The 17,211-nt window shown below is 29.4% G+C and overlaps 1 protein-coding gene across 2 annotated transcripts; it reads left to right on the plus strand.

Moving 5' to 3' along the window:
- Positions 1–5,860: 5,860 nt before the first annotated feature.
- Positions 5,861–16,712, plus strand: LOC149057258 (uncharacterized). Of its 2 annotated transcripts, none has more exons than XM_089223611.1 (2): positions 5,861–6,558; positions 14,439–16,712. In XM_089223611.1, exon 2 carries the CDS (start codon positions 14,448–14,450, stop codon positions 16,452–16,454), a length of 2,007 nt encoding a protein of 668 aa, XP_089079737.1. In that variant the 5' UTR covers positions 5,861–6,558; positions 14,439–14,447; the 3' UTR covers positions 16,455–16,712. The 2 variants fall into 2 exon arrangements, with proteins under 2 accessions (XP_089079737.1, XP_089079738.1); XM_089223612.1 differs by having other exon boundaries at positions 14,663–16,710.
- Positions 16,713–17,211: the final 499 nt, after the last annotated feature.

The raw sequence follows: 17,211 nt of genomic DNA on the forward strand, positions 1-17,211 counted from the left end.
ACGGTTTATCGTCGTTACAATAGTAATAATGATAATAATAATCATATTATGAAATGCAAGCGATTTCTGTGGAAACGGCCGACTTTTCGTCGAGACAAAATATAATATAAAACATCATATTATATTATTTTGTAAAATGAGTTTCGACGCGCGTGTGAAGATTTACGACGGTTTTGTTTTGTTTTCGGCCACACACCAATAATAATTATTTGTAACCTGCATATTTTGTTTATTTATTTGATTTAAGTCATCTACCAAAAAATATTATTATACATACCTACTGACTGCGTCACTGCACACTGCACAGTCCTAGCCGAATAATCGTGTGGAGTTCTACGGTATTATACCTATATTTACTGTTTAGTATATAATATAATATATACAGTCAAATTTGGGTATTGTATATAACATACGTTTCTTAGTCGTTTAGTCGCCATTTTGATTGCTATCCGTTTAGACACGTTCCGCGCGAATAAGTTAAAAATGTCGAATAAAAGAAGACGCTGTTTCATTATTGCTGGAAAAGTGAAAATAATTGAACGTTTAGAAAGTAGCGTTTCTAATAAAGATCTTTGCCAAGAGCTAGGAATCAGTCAATCAACACTATCTATACCATATGGAAATCAAAAGACCAAATAAAAAGCGTTTTTAAAAAGACGTGACATCTAACAAAAGATTAAAATGTAGCTAACGTCAAAACTTCGATCAAGCTCTCTTGGAATGGTTCAAAATACAATTACGGTCTAAAAATATTGCAATTAGTGGTCCGATACTTCAAGAAAAAGCGACCGAATTCGGGAAGTGTTGAAATAAAATCAATTTTCGACACAATATCGTTTTTAGTAATATAAGTGGAGAATCGTCAATCGTTCCTTTTGGTGTTTCGGAAAATTGGCTGGAACACGTTTGGCCTAATTCGCGTAAAAATTATGCAGATTGTGACATTTATAACACTAATGAAACTAGATTGTTTTATCGTGTAACACCGTCTCAAACATAACGTTTTAAAGGGGAAACATGCAGTAGTGGTAAATTAGCTAATTAGCTCTTTAAAGAGCTACTCACGATATTTTGTAGTCTCTAATATGATTGGTTCTTACAAAAAAAAAAAATTGTTAGTAATTGGAAGATCTAAGACTCCGAGATGTTTTAAAAATGTCAAAAACTTGACAGTCGACTACAAAAACAATAAAAAATCATGGATGACCGGAGATATATTTTCCGATTGGTTAAAATAATGGGATATACAACTAGCAAAGAAAAAACGACATATCCTATTGACTGTAAATAATTGTCCGGCTCATCCTCCTAGTCAAACTGAATTTATAAAGTTGGTTTTTCTCCCTCCAAACACGACCTCTATGTCACAACCTATGGATCAAGGTATTATTAAAGCATTAAAAGTGAAATTTCGGAAAAAACTAGTACTCAAAATCATTAATCAAGAGGAACAGGGAAAAGATATTTAAATGTCAGTATTAGATGCAACTTTAATGGTCTCCGATGCATGGAATGATGTCTCTACCACTACAATAAGAAACTGTTTCCACCACGCTGATTCAAGGCTTCGGTAAACGACAAAACAGAAATAGTAAGTGAAAATAATTTGGACACAAAATGTTTTTCTGAAGAAAACATACAAAGTTTTGCGGAGATTGATGATGCTCTTTTGACCAACCAAGAACCCAATGAAAAAGTAATTGTCAAGTCTATTTTGAATGCAAATAATGATGAAAGTGAACAAGCAGACGAAAAGAGCGAAGAAATCGTATTCAAAGTGCCATTTATTTCTGAAATTTTTATTTTTATATTGATCAGGTGCTTATACTTTTGTTTAGGTATACAGTGACATAAATATGCCAGACGTATCAATTACATTAAATAATATTAATTCTAATTTTGTTAAAAAATCTTATTCGAATTATAACCAAACTACTATCATAGATTAATTTTTAAACAAATCGTAAACATATACTATATATTATGATATGTACTTGTATTACAATTTATATATAAATACCTTGAATGTTAAAATATGTAATCTTAAATAAAATTGAACAGTAAAAAATGTATTTAATAAATCAATTTTTCAAAAAAATATGTTACTTTTTATGATCCGGATATAACGAAGTTCGGTTATAACTTAAAACGATCATATTCCCTAGGTCTCCAGAAAATCGTTATCATAATATGGGGACATCACCAAACTAAAATTTATTTGACCAAATATCCGCTGATGGGCTACGCAGACGCCTTCAGGTCCTCTTATATTTTAATAAACCGTCCGAAAACACTTCTGACTTCGCATTTCCACTGCCCTCAGTTCACGATACAATAGAACCGTCATGTACCTACCCAGTTAATAAATACTAACATGATACTATACATTGTTGATAAAATCGATATTATGTTGTACGTAGATAAAACCTAAGCTTTATAATATATGCCACCGACCTATCCATACCTATAATTATACCACAGAATATAATATGAAATATATATTAATATGTATAATTAATAAATTCTGTGATTATACCATGTACTTATATAATATATAATATTATTATATTATACCGGAGCTCTCATGACAGCGCTCAGACCATTTATTATTATTTTATTATCAGTTTCTATGCATCTCGTATACACACTAGCGTACGCATACAGCAACATAACGCGTCGTGTTATATTGTGTGGAATTATAAATTTCGCGTTTTTATATTATAATACGAACTCGGCCGGCATTGTGCTCGCTTTATATGATCGTCTCGATCGTAGGTGTATATTATATATTATTGAAAACGGGCGAGACGTCACGATGCCCGCGGCGACGCTAGACACGTCACACACTGTTCGACAGCTCCGCGGACACGTCGACAACAACCGTCGTCCGCCCGTAAACAGTTTACCGCAGTGACGCGTACGTATTATATTATTATGCTGTATGAAGGATATTGTATAATAGAGTTAATTATATACATAATGTATATAATATATTGTATATACGCGAAGAGGAAAAGAAAACGAAAACCTTTCGCGCAAAGACGCGCATAACATATAATATCGTACACCCGCGTCAAGGCGAGACAATGTGTAAGGTATGTTATTATTATTATTATAATATTATTTGACACGTCGCAACGGTAGGCCTTCACGTCTCCCCAGCCCACCCGCGCGTACACGACCCACACGCAATTCCACGCGATTCCATTATTGCGACAATAATCGTATTGAATAATAATAATAATGTATAGGAGATATATACGTTGCAGCGATATCATTCTCCGAGTCCGACTCCCGGTCGACACACCATATAATATGACGTGTCACGTGTATAATAGTAATAAATAAACGCGCGAGCGCACATCAAAATCGCGACATCCAATTAACCGATGACAATATATCATATTATTTATTATTATTATTATTATTATTACTATTATATACGTCCATTTACAATACACATACTATTCGATATATAATATGCATTATAGCCTATATAGGTGTAGAAGATACTCACTTGTCATGCTGTGTATTTCGATGACGACTAGCTATAAAGTGGAGTTTCAGGGCAAAAATTCTGATGGTTAAAGTACTAATATAATATGGCCCAATCATCATATGATGAGGGATATCTGCAAAAACCACGACTGAACGAATTCAATCTCGCTGAGTTTGTAATTATATTATAATGCATGTGGATCACTATAGGGTACAAATCTTAGACTGACTTCAATAATATAGTGTTACGTTAAATATAAAATTGTGAAATGTGTATTTCGTTAATTTTTAAATGCATGCAATTAAAGTCTAAATAAATGTGCCATAGATTTGCGGTAAGTCATTGACCAACAACCTCAGAACAATCATGGAACGAATGAGAAGCAATGTAAAAATGAGGTAGGTTAAACATTTTCCTAAAATCACAAAATAATCTAGGGTCGTCGGTAAATATAACAGCATATGCACGCAAATTAAAAAAAATATATATATTATCATAAATGAACTAGTTAAATAAGAGAAGTGCAACATACAACCCTACCTGGAGTGGTGACACTTGAAAGTTACATTATAAAATTTCTAACAAAAATGTTTATGCTCAACATATTACTTCCAATTCAAAAAAGAGACTTATCATAAATTTATTTGATTACAAAAACCTGTACGATGTAGTTTTGCGTGCATTTTAAATGTAAACAATAATTTATTGTTATTAAAATAATATAAGAATAATATTGGTACGCACCATTATAGTAATAGTTTTATTACTGATCACAAGATCAATGGTACTTATTCAATGTGTCTCTGGGATTTTATGCACATTTCTTTAAATTCGTCGTTTCGAAAATATATGCAGTTGCTGCAATGGTGGGGTCGCAATTGCAAGCCAAAACGGTTTCTATACAAGTAAATCACATTCGCAAAATGTTCTGACCCGGGTTTAATTAATAATAAAATTATTAGAAATTACGTCTAACAAAAATACTGCCCTATAAAATATATATTTAGGCGAGATTTAACTTTGCAAAAGAATAGCATGTTACGATGGTAACGGTGGGCATTTTGAAAAGGGATGTGATCTATATTGTGTTTTAATTAAGCGTTATCATTTTTTCCAAGTGATCGACATCTGCATAGACATTTATCAGCCCATACGGTTTCGTATAGGCATCGTCATCGTCATGCAGTAGTATTGCGCGGTGTTTGTGGTAAAGTTGTATTTTTGCCCAACCACTGAAGACGATGACGCAGACGACGAAATATAGCTAGTGAGATGTCGTAGTGGCGGAGTGAGCGGCGCAGGGGCAACGGAGAGAAATCGGGCGACCGTAAATATTTTTTTTTTCCACTTACAAGTCTAAAAAGTTTAGTGCGTGCGTGCGATGACGATGGGTATAGCTTGACGAAAAACCAAAGAAATCGAGTCTGACGCTGGCCACGTGCAGCACGCACGCGCGCGCGTTCGCCATAATATAACATAAACACAATGGTTTATTATATACGGTTTTGGTCTTTTGACAGCCGACCGGAGAACGCGAGCTGTCGGTCGTATTATATTATAGCCGTGTCCGACGTCTGAGCACGAGTCCTCCCGCGAAAGACACGACCAAACGACGGCGTATACGTTATATTATACGACGTACCTATGGCCGACACCGCCGCCGATTCATTCCGTCGGTTATTTATTTCCGTATATAATAATAATAATAATTATTATTATTATATTATTATTATTTTCTCTGGCCCATAACATACACGCACGCACATTATTGCATGTTTTACTCGATCTGAGAGGGATGGACGGACGTGTGATGCAAGCACGTCGCGCACCTATTATACAGGTAGGTACTAGGTATATAATGTATATACCACACCGATGGTATGTACCAGTGTGTAACGTATGACAATATTAACTCGGCGATTTTTATCGCTCCAGCGACTTTTATTTCGAGTCGTGTCCGTATAGAGAAATAAAACATTTTATATAATTATATCGAATACCTATCTCTATTATGCTTGTAAACAATATTATCGTCGATGACGATATATTCGTCGTTTGCTGTGAGCTGTAAAATTGTTGTAAATGATGCAAGATTAATATTGGAATGATATAATAGTATTATCGTGTAATTGAAATATTACAAATTACATTTTAATTATTTTTACATTCCAGTCTAATCTAACCAAACCATGATTATTACAGCCGGGTCTCCGTAACTCGAACTTTTTGTATGGCCCTATGAAGTTTTTCAAGTTGTGTAATGTGTACAGTAGGTACATAATTCGAACAATTCGTATTAAGTATGTAAGTTTATTATAATAATAATAAGTTTTATATATATAATTATAAGTGTAATGATATTCATAATATTACGAATATCATCATTTCAACTATGTTAATCATAAAACACCTATTATTAATATCTAAACGCTGTACTTAATACAATAGGTATCAAAAAATATTCATAATATCAAAATATATAACTTACCATAACACATCTTTGTACCCCATTATAATAATCAAAATTATACTTATTAACAGTAGTAACATTTATACTTACTTTTAATCAAATGTCATTACTATATCTAATACACTAATATTACGACTTTTATAACAAAATATCTGTACTCATGAACTTCAATATTATATAAAATTACTATCTATTTTATACCTATACATATGTATACCATAAGTCATATTACAAAAATGCGTTAATAAAAACACGCATCTTTTACCATGTACCTTGATAATAAACGACAATAACATAACAAATCTGTCAACAAGTACCAAGGGTCAATACTATAAATAGAGCCCCCTTTACATGATACAATCAGTCTGCTAACATCATTCTAGCCTGTCATATACCTTCTACACTGATTTATTAAGTCAATCGACATACTCTCCATTCACGGACCATTGCTGCTTGGCTGACGGAAATTGTTACTGTTTTCTTACAAATTAAAAACATTAAGTGTTATAAATTAATTTTATTCAATACCTCTTGATTTCAAAAGACATTTGTAACCTACCATCAACCAACCAACTTCTATACAGTTAAGGTGAGAGTTTATATTATACATCTGATAAATAATAAAATATCAGGTTGTTATAAATAAATATATTCATGACATGCAGACTCAGGCATTCTAATTAATTTAAATAATCTTTATAAATCTGCATACTCACGATCCCAATCTATCATAATAATTATATGCTTTAATTTGATAATAAAAGATAGGATAAAAGAAGTCGCTATTCTAAATCCCTTTAATTATTAGCCATTTTAAATAGCTAACTATACCAACTTAGTTAATATATTATTATAAGGTAACGTCTCATCAATAGCAACGCGCTAGCTTATTTTTGATTCATTACAAAGTGGCGCCCAACAACAGTGACTCTCATTTATAAAAAAGATTTAAATAAACTTAGGACTATCATTAAAAACAATTCTGATCAAATTATTCTCAACAAAAAAATAAATTTTTTAATTAAATACATAATCCAAAGAAGATTAATATAATTTAAAACACAAAAGTGTTAATATTCAAATAAAATATATAATCCGGAGAAGATTAATATAAATTTTTAATTAAATATATAATCCAGAGAAGATTAATATAAAATTTTTAATTAAATACATAATCCAAAGAAGATTAATATAATTTAAAACACAAAAGTGTTAATATTCAAATAAAATATATAATCCGGAGAAGATTAATATAAATTTTTAATTAAATATATAATCCAGAGAAGATTAATATAAAATTTTTAATTAAATACATAATCCAAAGAAGATTAATATAATTTAAAACACAAAAGTGTTAATATTCAAATAAAATATATAATCCGGAGAAGATTAATATACATTTTTAATTAAATATATAATCCAGAGAAGATTAATATAAAATTTTTAATTAAATACATAATCCAAAGAAGATTAATATAATTTAAAACACAAAAGTGTTAATATTCAAATAAAATATATAATCCGGAGAAGATTAATATACATTTTTAATTAAATATATAATCCAGAGAAGATTAATATAAAACTTTTAATTAAATACATAATCCAAAGAAGATTAATATAATTTAAAACACAAAGGTGTTAATACTCATATAAAATATATAATCCGGAGAAGATTAATATAAATTTTTAATTAAATATATAATCCAGAGAAGATTAATATAATTTCTTAAATTAAATATAATATCCAAAGAAGATTAATATAATTTAAAACACAAAAGTATTAATATTAAAATAAAATATATAATCCAGTGAAGATTAATATAATTTTTTAAACTAAATATAATATCCAAAGAAGATTAATATAATTTAAAACACAAAGGTGTTAATATTCAAATAAAATACATAATCCAAAAAAAATATAATACATTGCTAAAAAACAAGTGAAACATCTTAAAAATAAATTAAATTAGTAAATAACAATTAAATACAATTACAAATATACAACCACTACATTCTCATAAAAAATTAGTAAATGAATAACAATAGTTCAGAAAATGAGGAATTAAACACTCCAGACAACACAGTTTGTATTTTATTAGCAACCGGAGTTAATAAATTAAACAAACCACAGTTAATTTCCGAATTAAATAAAAGAGGCCTAATAGACACAGGTCTTGTTCCCGAATTAAAAAATAGATTATTAAAATATCTTAACGGAGAATCTCTACCAACAGATTTTTCCGCATTTGAAGAACATAATTTTGATCCAATTATTAACGGCGGCAAATTAAATAGAATGGATAGTAAAAAACCATATTTTGACCCAGGAAGATTCTCAGGCTCCATATCCGAAAATATTGATTCTTTCCTAAAAAAATACAATAGGGCAGCTTCCATAAACGGGTGGACCAGTGATGATAAATCCCAATATATTGCCGCATGTCTAGAAGGATCAGCCTTAACTTTTTTCGAAAATTCCGAGGACAATGCATTAGTTAAAACAAAATGGGAGGACTTAGAACATAAACTAAGAACTGAATTTGAACCTATAGCCCAAACAGATATGCTTCGAATCCTATTAGGAAAACGGAAACAATTAGACGATGAACAAACTACTTCATATATAAATGACGCCGAATCTTTATGTAAACGCGTAGATCCACTTATGCCACAACCAGAAATGGTTCGAAACATAATAAAAGGTCTTAAACCAACTGTGGCCAGATATATAGGTATTTTAGAAAACAATAATATCACAGATTTAAAAGCAAATATTCGAAAATTTGAAATGATAGAATTTATGATTACTGGTGAACAAACCAAAGCCCCATCAGAAATAAAAACTTCTATATTTAAAGATCAGTTAAACAACATAACTATACAATTGGAAGAAAATATAAAATTAATGAATAACAATAACTTACAATCCCAAGAAACATTCAAAAAACTAAACGATGAAATCGAAAAAAATAAAAATAAACAATTCAAAAATACCAATTATCCTAAACAGCCATTTCAACAAAAACTCAATAATAAATTTCAAATAAATAAACCATTTTATAATACTCAAAATACCAGTAATAACCAAATGCCTCAACCAATCGAACAATATCCTTCACAAAATTTTAAAAACAACCAAAAATGCGACAATTGCAATTACAACAATCATTTAACAAAAGACTGTCGCTTCAATAAAAATCCTAATAAATGTCAATTATGCGACAAAGTAGGACACCTAGCCAAAAACTGTTGGATATATTTTCCACAATCAAAAAACCAATAAAAAGGTTAAACAATTATGACAAAAATTGTTCCCCTTATATGTCAAAAATAAATCCAACTATTACACACATAATAAATAATATTCCAAATGCATTATACATAAAAGCAAAGTTTAACAATAATGATATTCCAATAACAATCGACACAGGCGCAAATATATGTTGCATCAGACATACTCTTGTACCCAAAGATCAAATCATAAACAAAGTAATTAACATGAAATTAACGGGACCCAACAACAAACCTTTAATCTTAATTGGGTCCACGGAAATAAAAATAGAAATAAACTCTATAAAATTCAAAATATCTACGCACATTATACAAGACTTATCTTGTGCATTTATAATAGGAAACAATTTCCTATCCAAAAACCATGCCATTATAGATTTCAAAGGTAAAACAATTACTCTAAATAACAATCTCATAATAAAAGCCTATACTAACATTACTGATTCTAAAATTAATTTAATTAAAGAAATACAATTAAATATATTTGAACTAAGTAATGACTACTCCATAGCTCACTGCATATCAGCAGACTTAAAAATGAGCAAAGGGATAGCCCTTGATATAAAAAATACATATGGAGATACCACAAATATTCTTTCTAAACTAAACCCACAAGTAGGACAAGTTTTACAAACAAGAATTAATAATAAACTTATTTATCATTTAATAACTAAAGAAAAATTCTATCAAAAGCCAACAATTAATACAATAAAAATAGCATTGGCAAACTTAAAAACATGTATGATATTAAATAACAATTTTAACTTATCAATTCCTAAATTAGCCTCGGGTTTAGATAATTGTAACTGGTCAATAATAAAACAACTCATTTATTCAGAATTTCAAGATACTGACATTGAAATAATAATTTGTCATATAAATGACTCTGAAATAACAAATAATTGGAAAACCAATGAACACAAAAAATTAACACAGGTTGTCAGAAAAGAAAATAATATAAAACCAACAAATACGTTAAAACATAACAATGATAAAGCATTCAAAATATTTAACAATTATAAACCAGGCGAAAATGTCATCGGAGACGATAACTGCGGCATATATGCAATATGCAACGCACTAAATGACGGAAACAATCAAATAACTACAATTTCTGATATTTTGGAACTTTTAACTTTAAATAAACTTCCAAATTACTGGCTAGCAGATGATGAATTAGCTTCTATTGCTAATCATTATGGGTTCGATACATACATCTATGATGATACTACCAAAAACGGAATGGTTTATGCCAAAGAAAACGATAACAGACCCCCGATAGTATTATATAATGTTAACAAAAACACGCACTGGATTCCAGGCACAAAGTCTATAAGACCATCGACAAAAACACCCATTAAATATTCATACACAATGAATACAATTACCATATATGACTTAATACAAAAAATAAATAAATACAAAAATAATAAAGCTACCATACATGATAAAACAAAAAACACAAGCAATATAAATAATATAACTGATAAAAAAATAATACAAGTCAAAGAAGGCATATTAATAAATTTATCACCACGATTAGAATCAGTACCAAATAAACAAGAAAACGTAAACCAAGTAATCAATGAAAATGACAATATTAATAAGCACAAAAATTCCATTAGTAATACCATTAAGTATGAAGTAGTGCATAATAAAATTAATGCCTTCAATAACAATATAAAAACAGGCGATAAAGAAATTAATAACATTCATACCAATAACATACCTATTAATAAAGAAATTATTTATGATAAAGAAGGGACATTAATAAACATATCAGCCAATTTAAACTTAGTGGAATATAAACAAGTCATTGAATTAATAAAAGAATATTTACACTTATTTACAACAGATACTTCCAAAGTTAGGCCAGCCAACATAGAGCCATGCCAAATTAAAATGAAACCTAATTACAAAGATCCGAAATTTAATGCACCCCATCGAGTATCTCCCCAACAAAGAGACGAGCTAAAGTCACAATTAGATAAATTATTAGAAGCCAAAATTATTCGCCCTATAATTTCTAAATTTGCAGCCCCAGCTTTTCTAGTTAAAAAGAAAGAAAAAGGCTCATATAGACTAGTAGTTTCATATAAAGAACTAAATGAAAGGGTTGAAACAGATCAGTACCCTATACCGAGGACTACAGATCTACTCAGGGCACTAGAAGGGTCACAATACTTCACTTCTCTAGACCTTAACAGTGGTTTTTTTCAGTTACCGATTAAATTTGATGACCAATATAAATTAGCTTTTACCTCCATACATGGACTAATGACTTTTACTAGGCTTCCACAGGGATTTAAAAACAGTAGTGCTATATTTCAAAGAATATTAAATGAATCATTTTCACCTTTATTATATAAATCATTAATCATATATATAGATGACTTAGCCTCATTTGGAAATAATTTTAAGCAATCTTTAGAAAATTTAAAAAATGCATTTATAATTATGGACAAAATGAACTTTTCCCTAAAAACAAACAAATGTTTTTTCTTTAATGATAAAATCGAACTACTAGGACATAATATTTCAATAAACGGGATAACCCCGCTAAACAGAAACATTAAAGCTATCACAGAATTTAAACCACCAAAAACACAAAAAGACATTCGATCATTTATAGGAATGTGTTCATATTATAGAAAACACATTAAAGATTTTGCAAAAATATCACACCCACTTACCGAATTAATAAAGGGTGATATAAAACTAATTAAATGGGAAAAAGAACAAGAACAATCATTTAGCCTATTAAAGGAACTTTTAACTTCTGAACCACTATTAAAACACTTTGATGATAACAAAGAGGTATTTCTAACTATAGACGCCTCAATTACAGGCCTAGGAGCCTGCCTAGAACAGCCAAACAATAACAATATTTTACACCCAATAGGATACGCATCCAGAAAATTATTAAATAACGAAAAGACATATTCTTCAACTACCTTAGAATTATTGGGGCTAGTCTTTGGAATTACATATTTTCGAGAATATTTATGGGGACGACAATTTATTGTATTTTGCGATAATATTAGTCTCCAATATTACAAAACTTTAAAAATACCATCAGCTAGAATAGCTAGATTAACTCTAAAATTATTAGATTTCACTTTCGAAATATTATATAAAAAGGGCAAAGAGAATAAAGTAGCAGATGCCCTATCAAGAAATGCCATTAATTTAATTATAAACGACAATGAAACGAAAAGTGATAATCTAGATAAATATGATATAAAAACATTGCAGTCCAAGGACCAATTTTGCACTGACATTATAAAAGCCATTAATGATAAAGACGATAAAGACAACAATATAAATAAAAACATTAAAAGAAAATCACGGCAATTTGTAACAATTAACGATATATTATTTCATAAACATTTCACACCTCCTAACAAAATAACTAATTTACTAGTTGTACCAAAAATATTAATTAATGAAGTACTTAAATCTTATCATGAATCACCTATCGGCGGTCATACCGGAATTTCACGTACAATTCATAAACTACAAAACAAATATTATTGGACGACATTATCAAAAGATACAACTCAATTCATAAAAACCTGTCATAAATGTCAAATAAATAAAAAATTACCCGGAAAACCAATAGGTCAACTTCAACCAATTCCAGTAACAAATAAACCTATGGACAGATTAGTCTTTGACTATCTAGGTCCATTAATTTCTAGTAATAAAAAGAAATACGTATTAGTAGCTGCTTGTAGCAATACTAAATACATATTCACTAAAGCTGTTCATTCGGCAACTGCTGAATCTACAGTCAAATTTTTAATACAAATAGTATCACACTGGGGATCATTTAAACAATTCTCATCCGATAGGGGTACACATTTTAAAAATAAATTAGTCGAAGAAGTTACAAAAAACCTAGGTATTAAACAAATATTATCTACTGCCTATTCCCCGGAAACCCAGGGATTCGTAGAAAGGGTTAATGGAGTGTTATGCAGTTCATTAAAAAATTATATAAATGACGATAATCAGCATCGATGGTCTTATTTCTTACCATACATAACATTAGCATATAATGCAACTCCTCAAACATCTACAAATTACAGCCCTTTCTTTCTCATGCATGGCTTTGAACCATACTTTCCGATTGATAATAAAATAATACCCGAAAATATGCCCTATGATATATTTAAGTCATTAAAAGAATTAAATGATATAAGAAATAAAATACCACAAATAGTAGAAAAAGCTCAACAAAAACAAAAAGTATATCACGACAAAAGTCACAGGATAATAAATTTTAATCCAGGAGATAAAGTCCTAGTTAAATTTCCATTTTTACAAGTAGGAAAATCGCCTAAACTAGCACAAAAATATAGAGGACCTTTTAAAATAATAAAAAAAATTACAGAATTAAATTACAAAGTAGAATTAACATTGAATAATAAAACAACTGAAGACATTATTCATGTTAGACGTATCAAACCATATTATCACAGATAATATAATATAAACAATCTTTTATTACCAATTACCATTTATTAAAAATAATTTTCCCTTCATCATTTATAGAAACCATGGATCTACAAGGCCTATATTATTTACGAGATTATTCATTCAATATTAACCATCAAGAGAAATTACAAAAGGAATTTAATTACTATCAAAAAATAATGAGCAAAGGATTAAAGAAAATAAAAAAACAATCAAAAACATTACACATTAATAAATTTCACCAAAAAAATGATCCTATATTTATTAATGAATTAAAAACCACAAGGTCCGCTATTATCCAAAACAAACTAATAAAAAATAAAATAACTGATGAATTTATAGACAACAGATTTTTTATAAATAATCTCATTCTAAAAAACAAAAAAAAAATAGATGAATCCTACGTTAATCTATTAACATATAGTTTAAATACAAATCCACTCATATGGTAATATACCTTAGCAAAAACCAACAAAATTCACATTACATTCATTTTTCATATATACAATATTTGTTCTTACAAAAAGATAATTACAAAAATACAATAAAAAAAATAAAAAAGAGCAAAGAAAGTAAGTTCTTAAATATAACATCTATGTTATAAGAACTATAAAAAAAAAAATATATATATATATATACAAATTCAATATTTTTTTTTTCTTTCTCTTCTCCTTGTATTAAACTAAGATTTTAATATAGTACAACAACATGAACATATTCAAATCAATTATCTGGATCACCATCACAACATTATCATATACAAAAGCATTCATAGCATATGATTGCTCAGGCCCAAAACTAAATATCACATCTTTTAACAGTCTACAAATAGACTACTGCGAACAACCACCTCTACCACATTCCAAACAAATACCAAGAATAAAATTATTACAAAGGGCTGAGATAAGAACAATATTTTACAGATCTTGTCTCATATCAGTAGACTATCTTATTACTAGATGCTCAACATTCGACGACTCACAAGTCGTAGAAGGCGGGTTCTTCTCGGAAATACTAATTTTAGGAAGTGCAAGATGCGCAGAGCTACACCAAAAGCAAATATACTTATTCCCAACTGGAGGAATAGTAGCAGGCTTAAAAATAAACCAAACAATAACTGCCACTCACACATTAATCGGAATGTTAGATAAACAAGGAAATTGCGAGGGAGCTTCATTTTCATCAGACAGAGGCAGTTGGACAAACGTGGTAGTGCAAAGCAACTACAAGATATACCTTGGCGAAGGAATAGCCAACACCCAAACCAAAGATAATATACTAATAATGCCAACAGGCACTAGACTAAAGCTATCAGAACTATATGGATTAGATACATATAAAGGCGAAGTCATATGGTCAAACGACCAAATACTACAAAGTTGTGACAAAACCGACTTTGATGTACTATATGAAGGACCAGCCTCTTTAATTACAACTGACAAAAAAACAAATTATTTATTCAATGAAATACAAACATATATGGTGGAAACCGAAAATATAGTTTTTGCTCTAAAGAAAATAAAAAAAACATTTGCTTGCGACATACCTGTCATTCAAACCGAACACCCTCAATTGTTCATTCTAATTGATCCACAATTTATGAACCATTTCCAAGCCAAACAAATATTACCTCACAACACGGACCTTATGGCTTATGTTAATACAAAGTTTGTTTACATTGAAAATTTTTTAAAAACAACAATGACAGCACTATACGCTGATCTGCTCATAAAACAATGTGAACTCGAAAGAAAAATGCTAATACAAAAGTTATCTTTGGCAACATATAGCCTATCAGAATTTGCCTATGCGATGGGAGAAGGTCCAGGATACACCGCGATTAAAACAGGTGAAATAATATATCTCCTAAAATGCAAACCCGTCAATGTAGAAATTAACACATTAACAACTTGTTTCGATGAACTGCCAATAAAATATAACAATCAAACATATTATATGGCACCAAAAACTCATACTCTACAAAAATACGGTACCGAAGTAGATTGCAATACCATACTACCACCAGCTTTCCTTCTTGAAGGAGAATGGTTTGGGATTGCTCCTACAATCAGAGAAATAAAAACTCCTATTATCCTAAAACCAGCCACTACATGGACATGGACATATAAAAGCCCTGAAAATCTAATGGTTGCTGGAATATACAGTCATGAAATAATGAATGCCCTACAAAAACATTTATTATTTCCCCAAGAGATTGAAGCGGCACAAAAAAATATCGCTAGACAATCATTGGGATATGACTATACTGATCAAGGCCTAAGATTACAAAGCCTCATCGATGAAAACTCCATAGGACTAATGGTAGAAAATAAATTATACAAAATGTGGGGATGGTTTACCTCACTTGGTAATATTATCTCCGGATTGCTGGGAATATTTTTTATTATCAAAATAATACTCAGCATACTAAATACAGGACTTAACATCTCACTTCTCTACCAAACTTTTGGCTGGAGCCTAAAAATGATGGCTGGCCTCTTCTCCAACCTCACTCAGTTCTTCATGCACAAACAACATGAGAACAATTTCAAAGAAAACAAAAAAAATACCATAGAACAAAAAAATGACTTGCAACCACAACACCAACAGAACCAAGATGTCTGGATAAAAACCAAGGATAACATACCCAAGGAAACAACTGAATGTAAAATTCTATGGTCTCCAGCTTCCAATATTAGGAAAATATCTATATAACTATTTTAAACAAAACTATTTAACCAATTTTATTTATATTATATAACTATTTTAAACAAAACTATTTAACCAATTTTATTTATATTATATAACTATTTTAAACAAAACTATTTAACCAATTTTATTTATATTATATAACTATTCTAAAACAAAACTATCTAACCAATTTTATTATATAACTATTTTAATCAAACTATTTAACTAATTTATTACAATTATATAAGTATTTTAATCAAACTATTTATCCACTCTCAATTTATATAAATATCTTTATAACAATAACAAATTCTTATAATTTTTATATATATATATACTATATTATGAGGACATAATATAAAAAAAAACTAGGGTGGATGTAATGATATTCATAATATTACGAATATCATCATTTCAACTATGTTAATCATAAAACACCTATTATTAATATCTAAACGCTGTACTTAATACAATAGGTATCAAAAAATATTCATAATATCAAAATATATAACTTACCATAACACATCTTTGTACCCCATTATAATAATCAAAATTATACTTATTAACAGTAGTAACATTTATACTTACTTTTAATCAAATGTCATTACTATATCTAATACACTAATATTACGACTTTTATAACAAAATATCTGTACTCATGAACTTCAATATTATATAAAATTACTATCTATTTTATACCTATACATATGTATACCATAAGTCATATTACAAAAATGCGTTAATAAAAACACGCATCTTTTACCATGTACCTTGATAATAA

Source organism: Diuraphis noxia, unplaced genomic scaffold (assembly GCF_037042655.1).
Source record: "Diuraphis noxia isolate RWA-SAM2 unplaced genomic scaffold, SU_Dnox_SAM2 contig0003, whole genome shotgun sequence".
In the NCBI taxonomy this organism is placed as follows: Eukaryota; Metazoa; Arthropoda; class Insecta; order Hemiptera; family Aphididae; genus Diuraphis; species Diuraphis noxia.

Coding starts and splice junctions, on each gene's coding strand:
- LOC149057258 (XM_089223611.1), top strand. CDS start 14,448: ATGAACATATTCAAATCAATTATCTGGATCACCATCACAACATTATCA.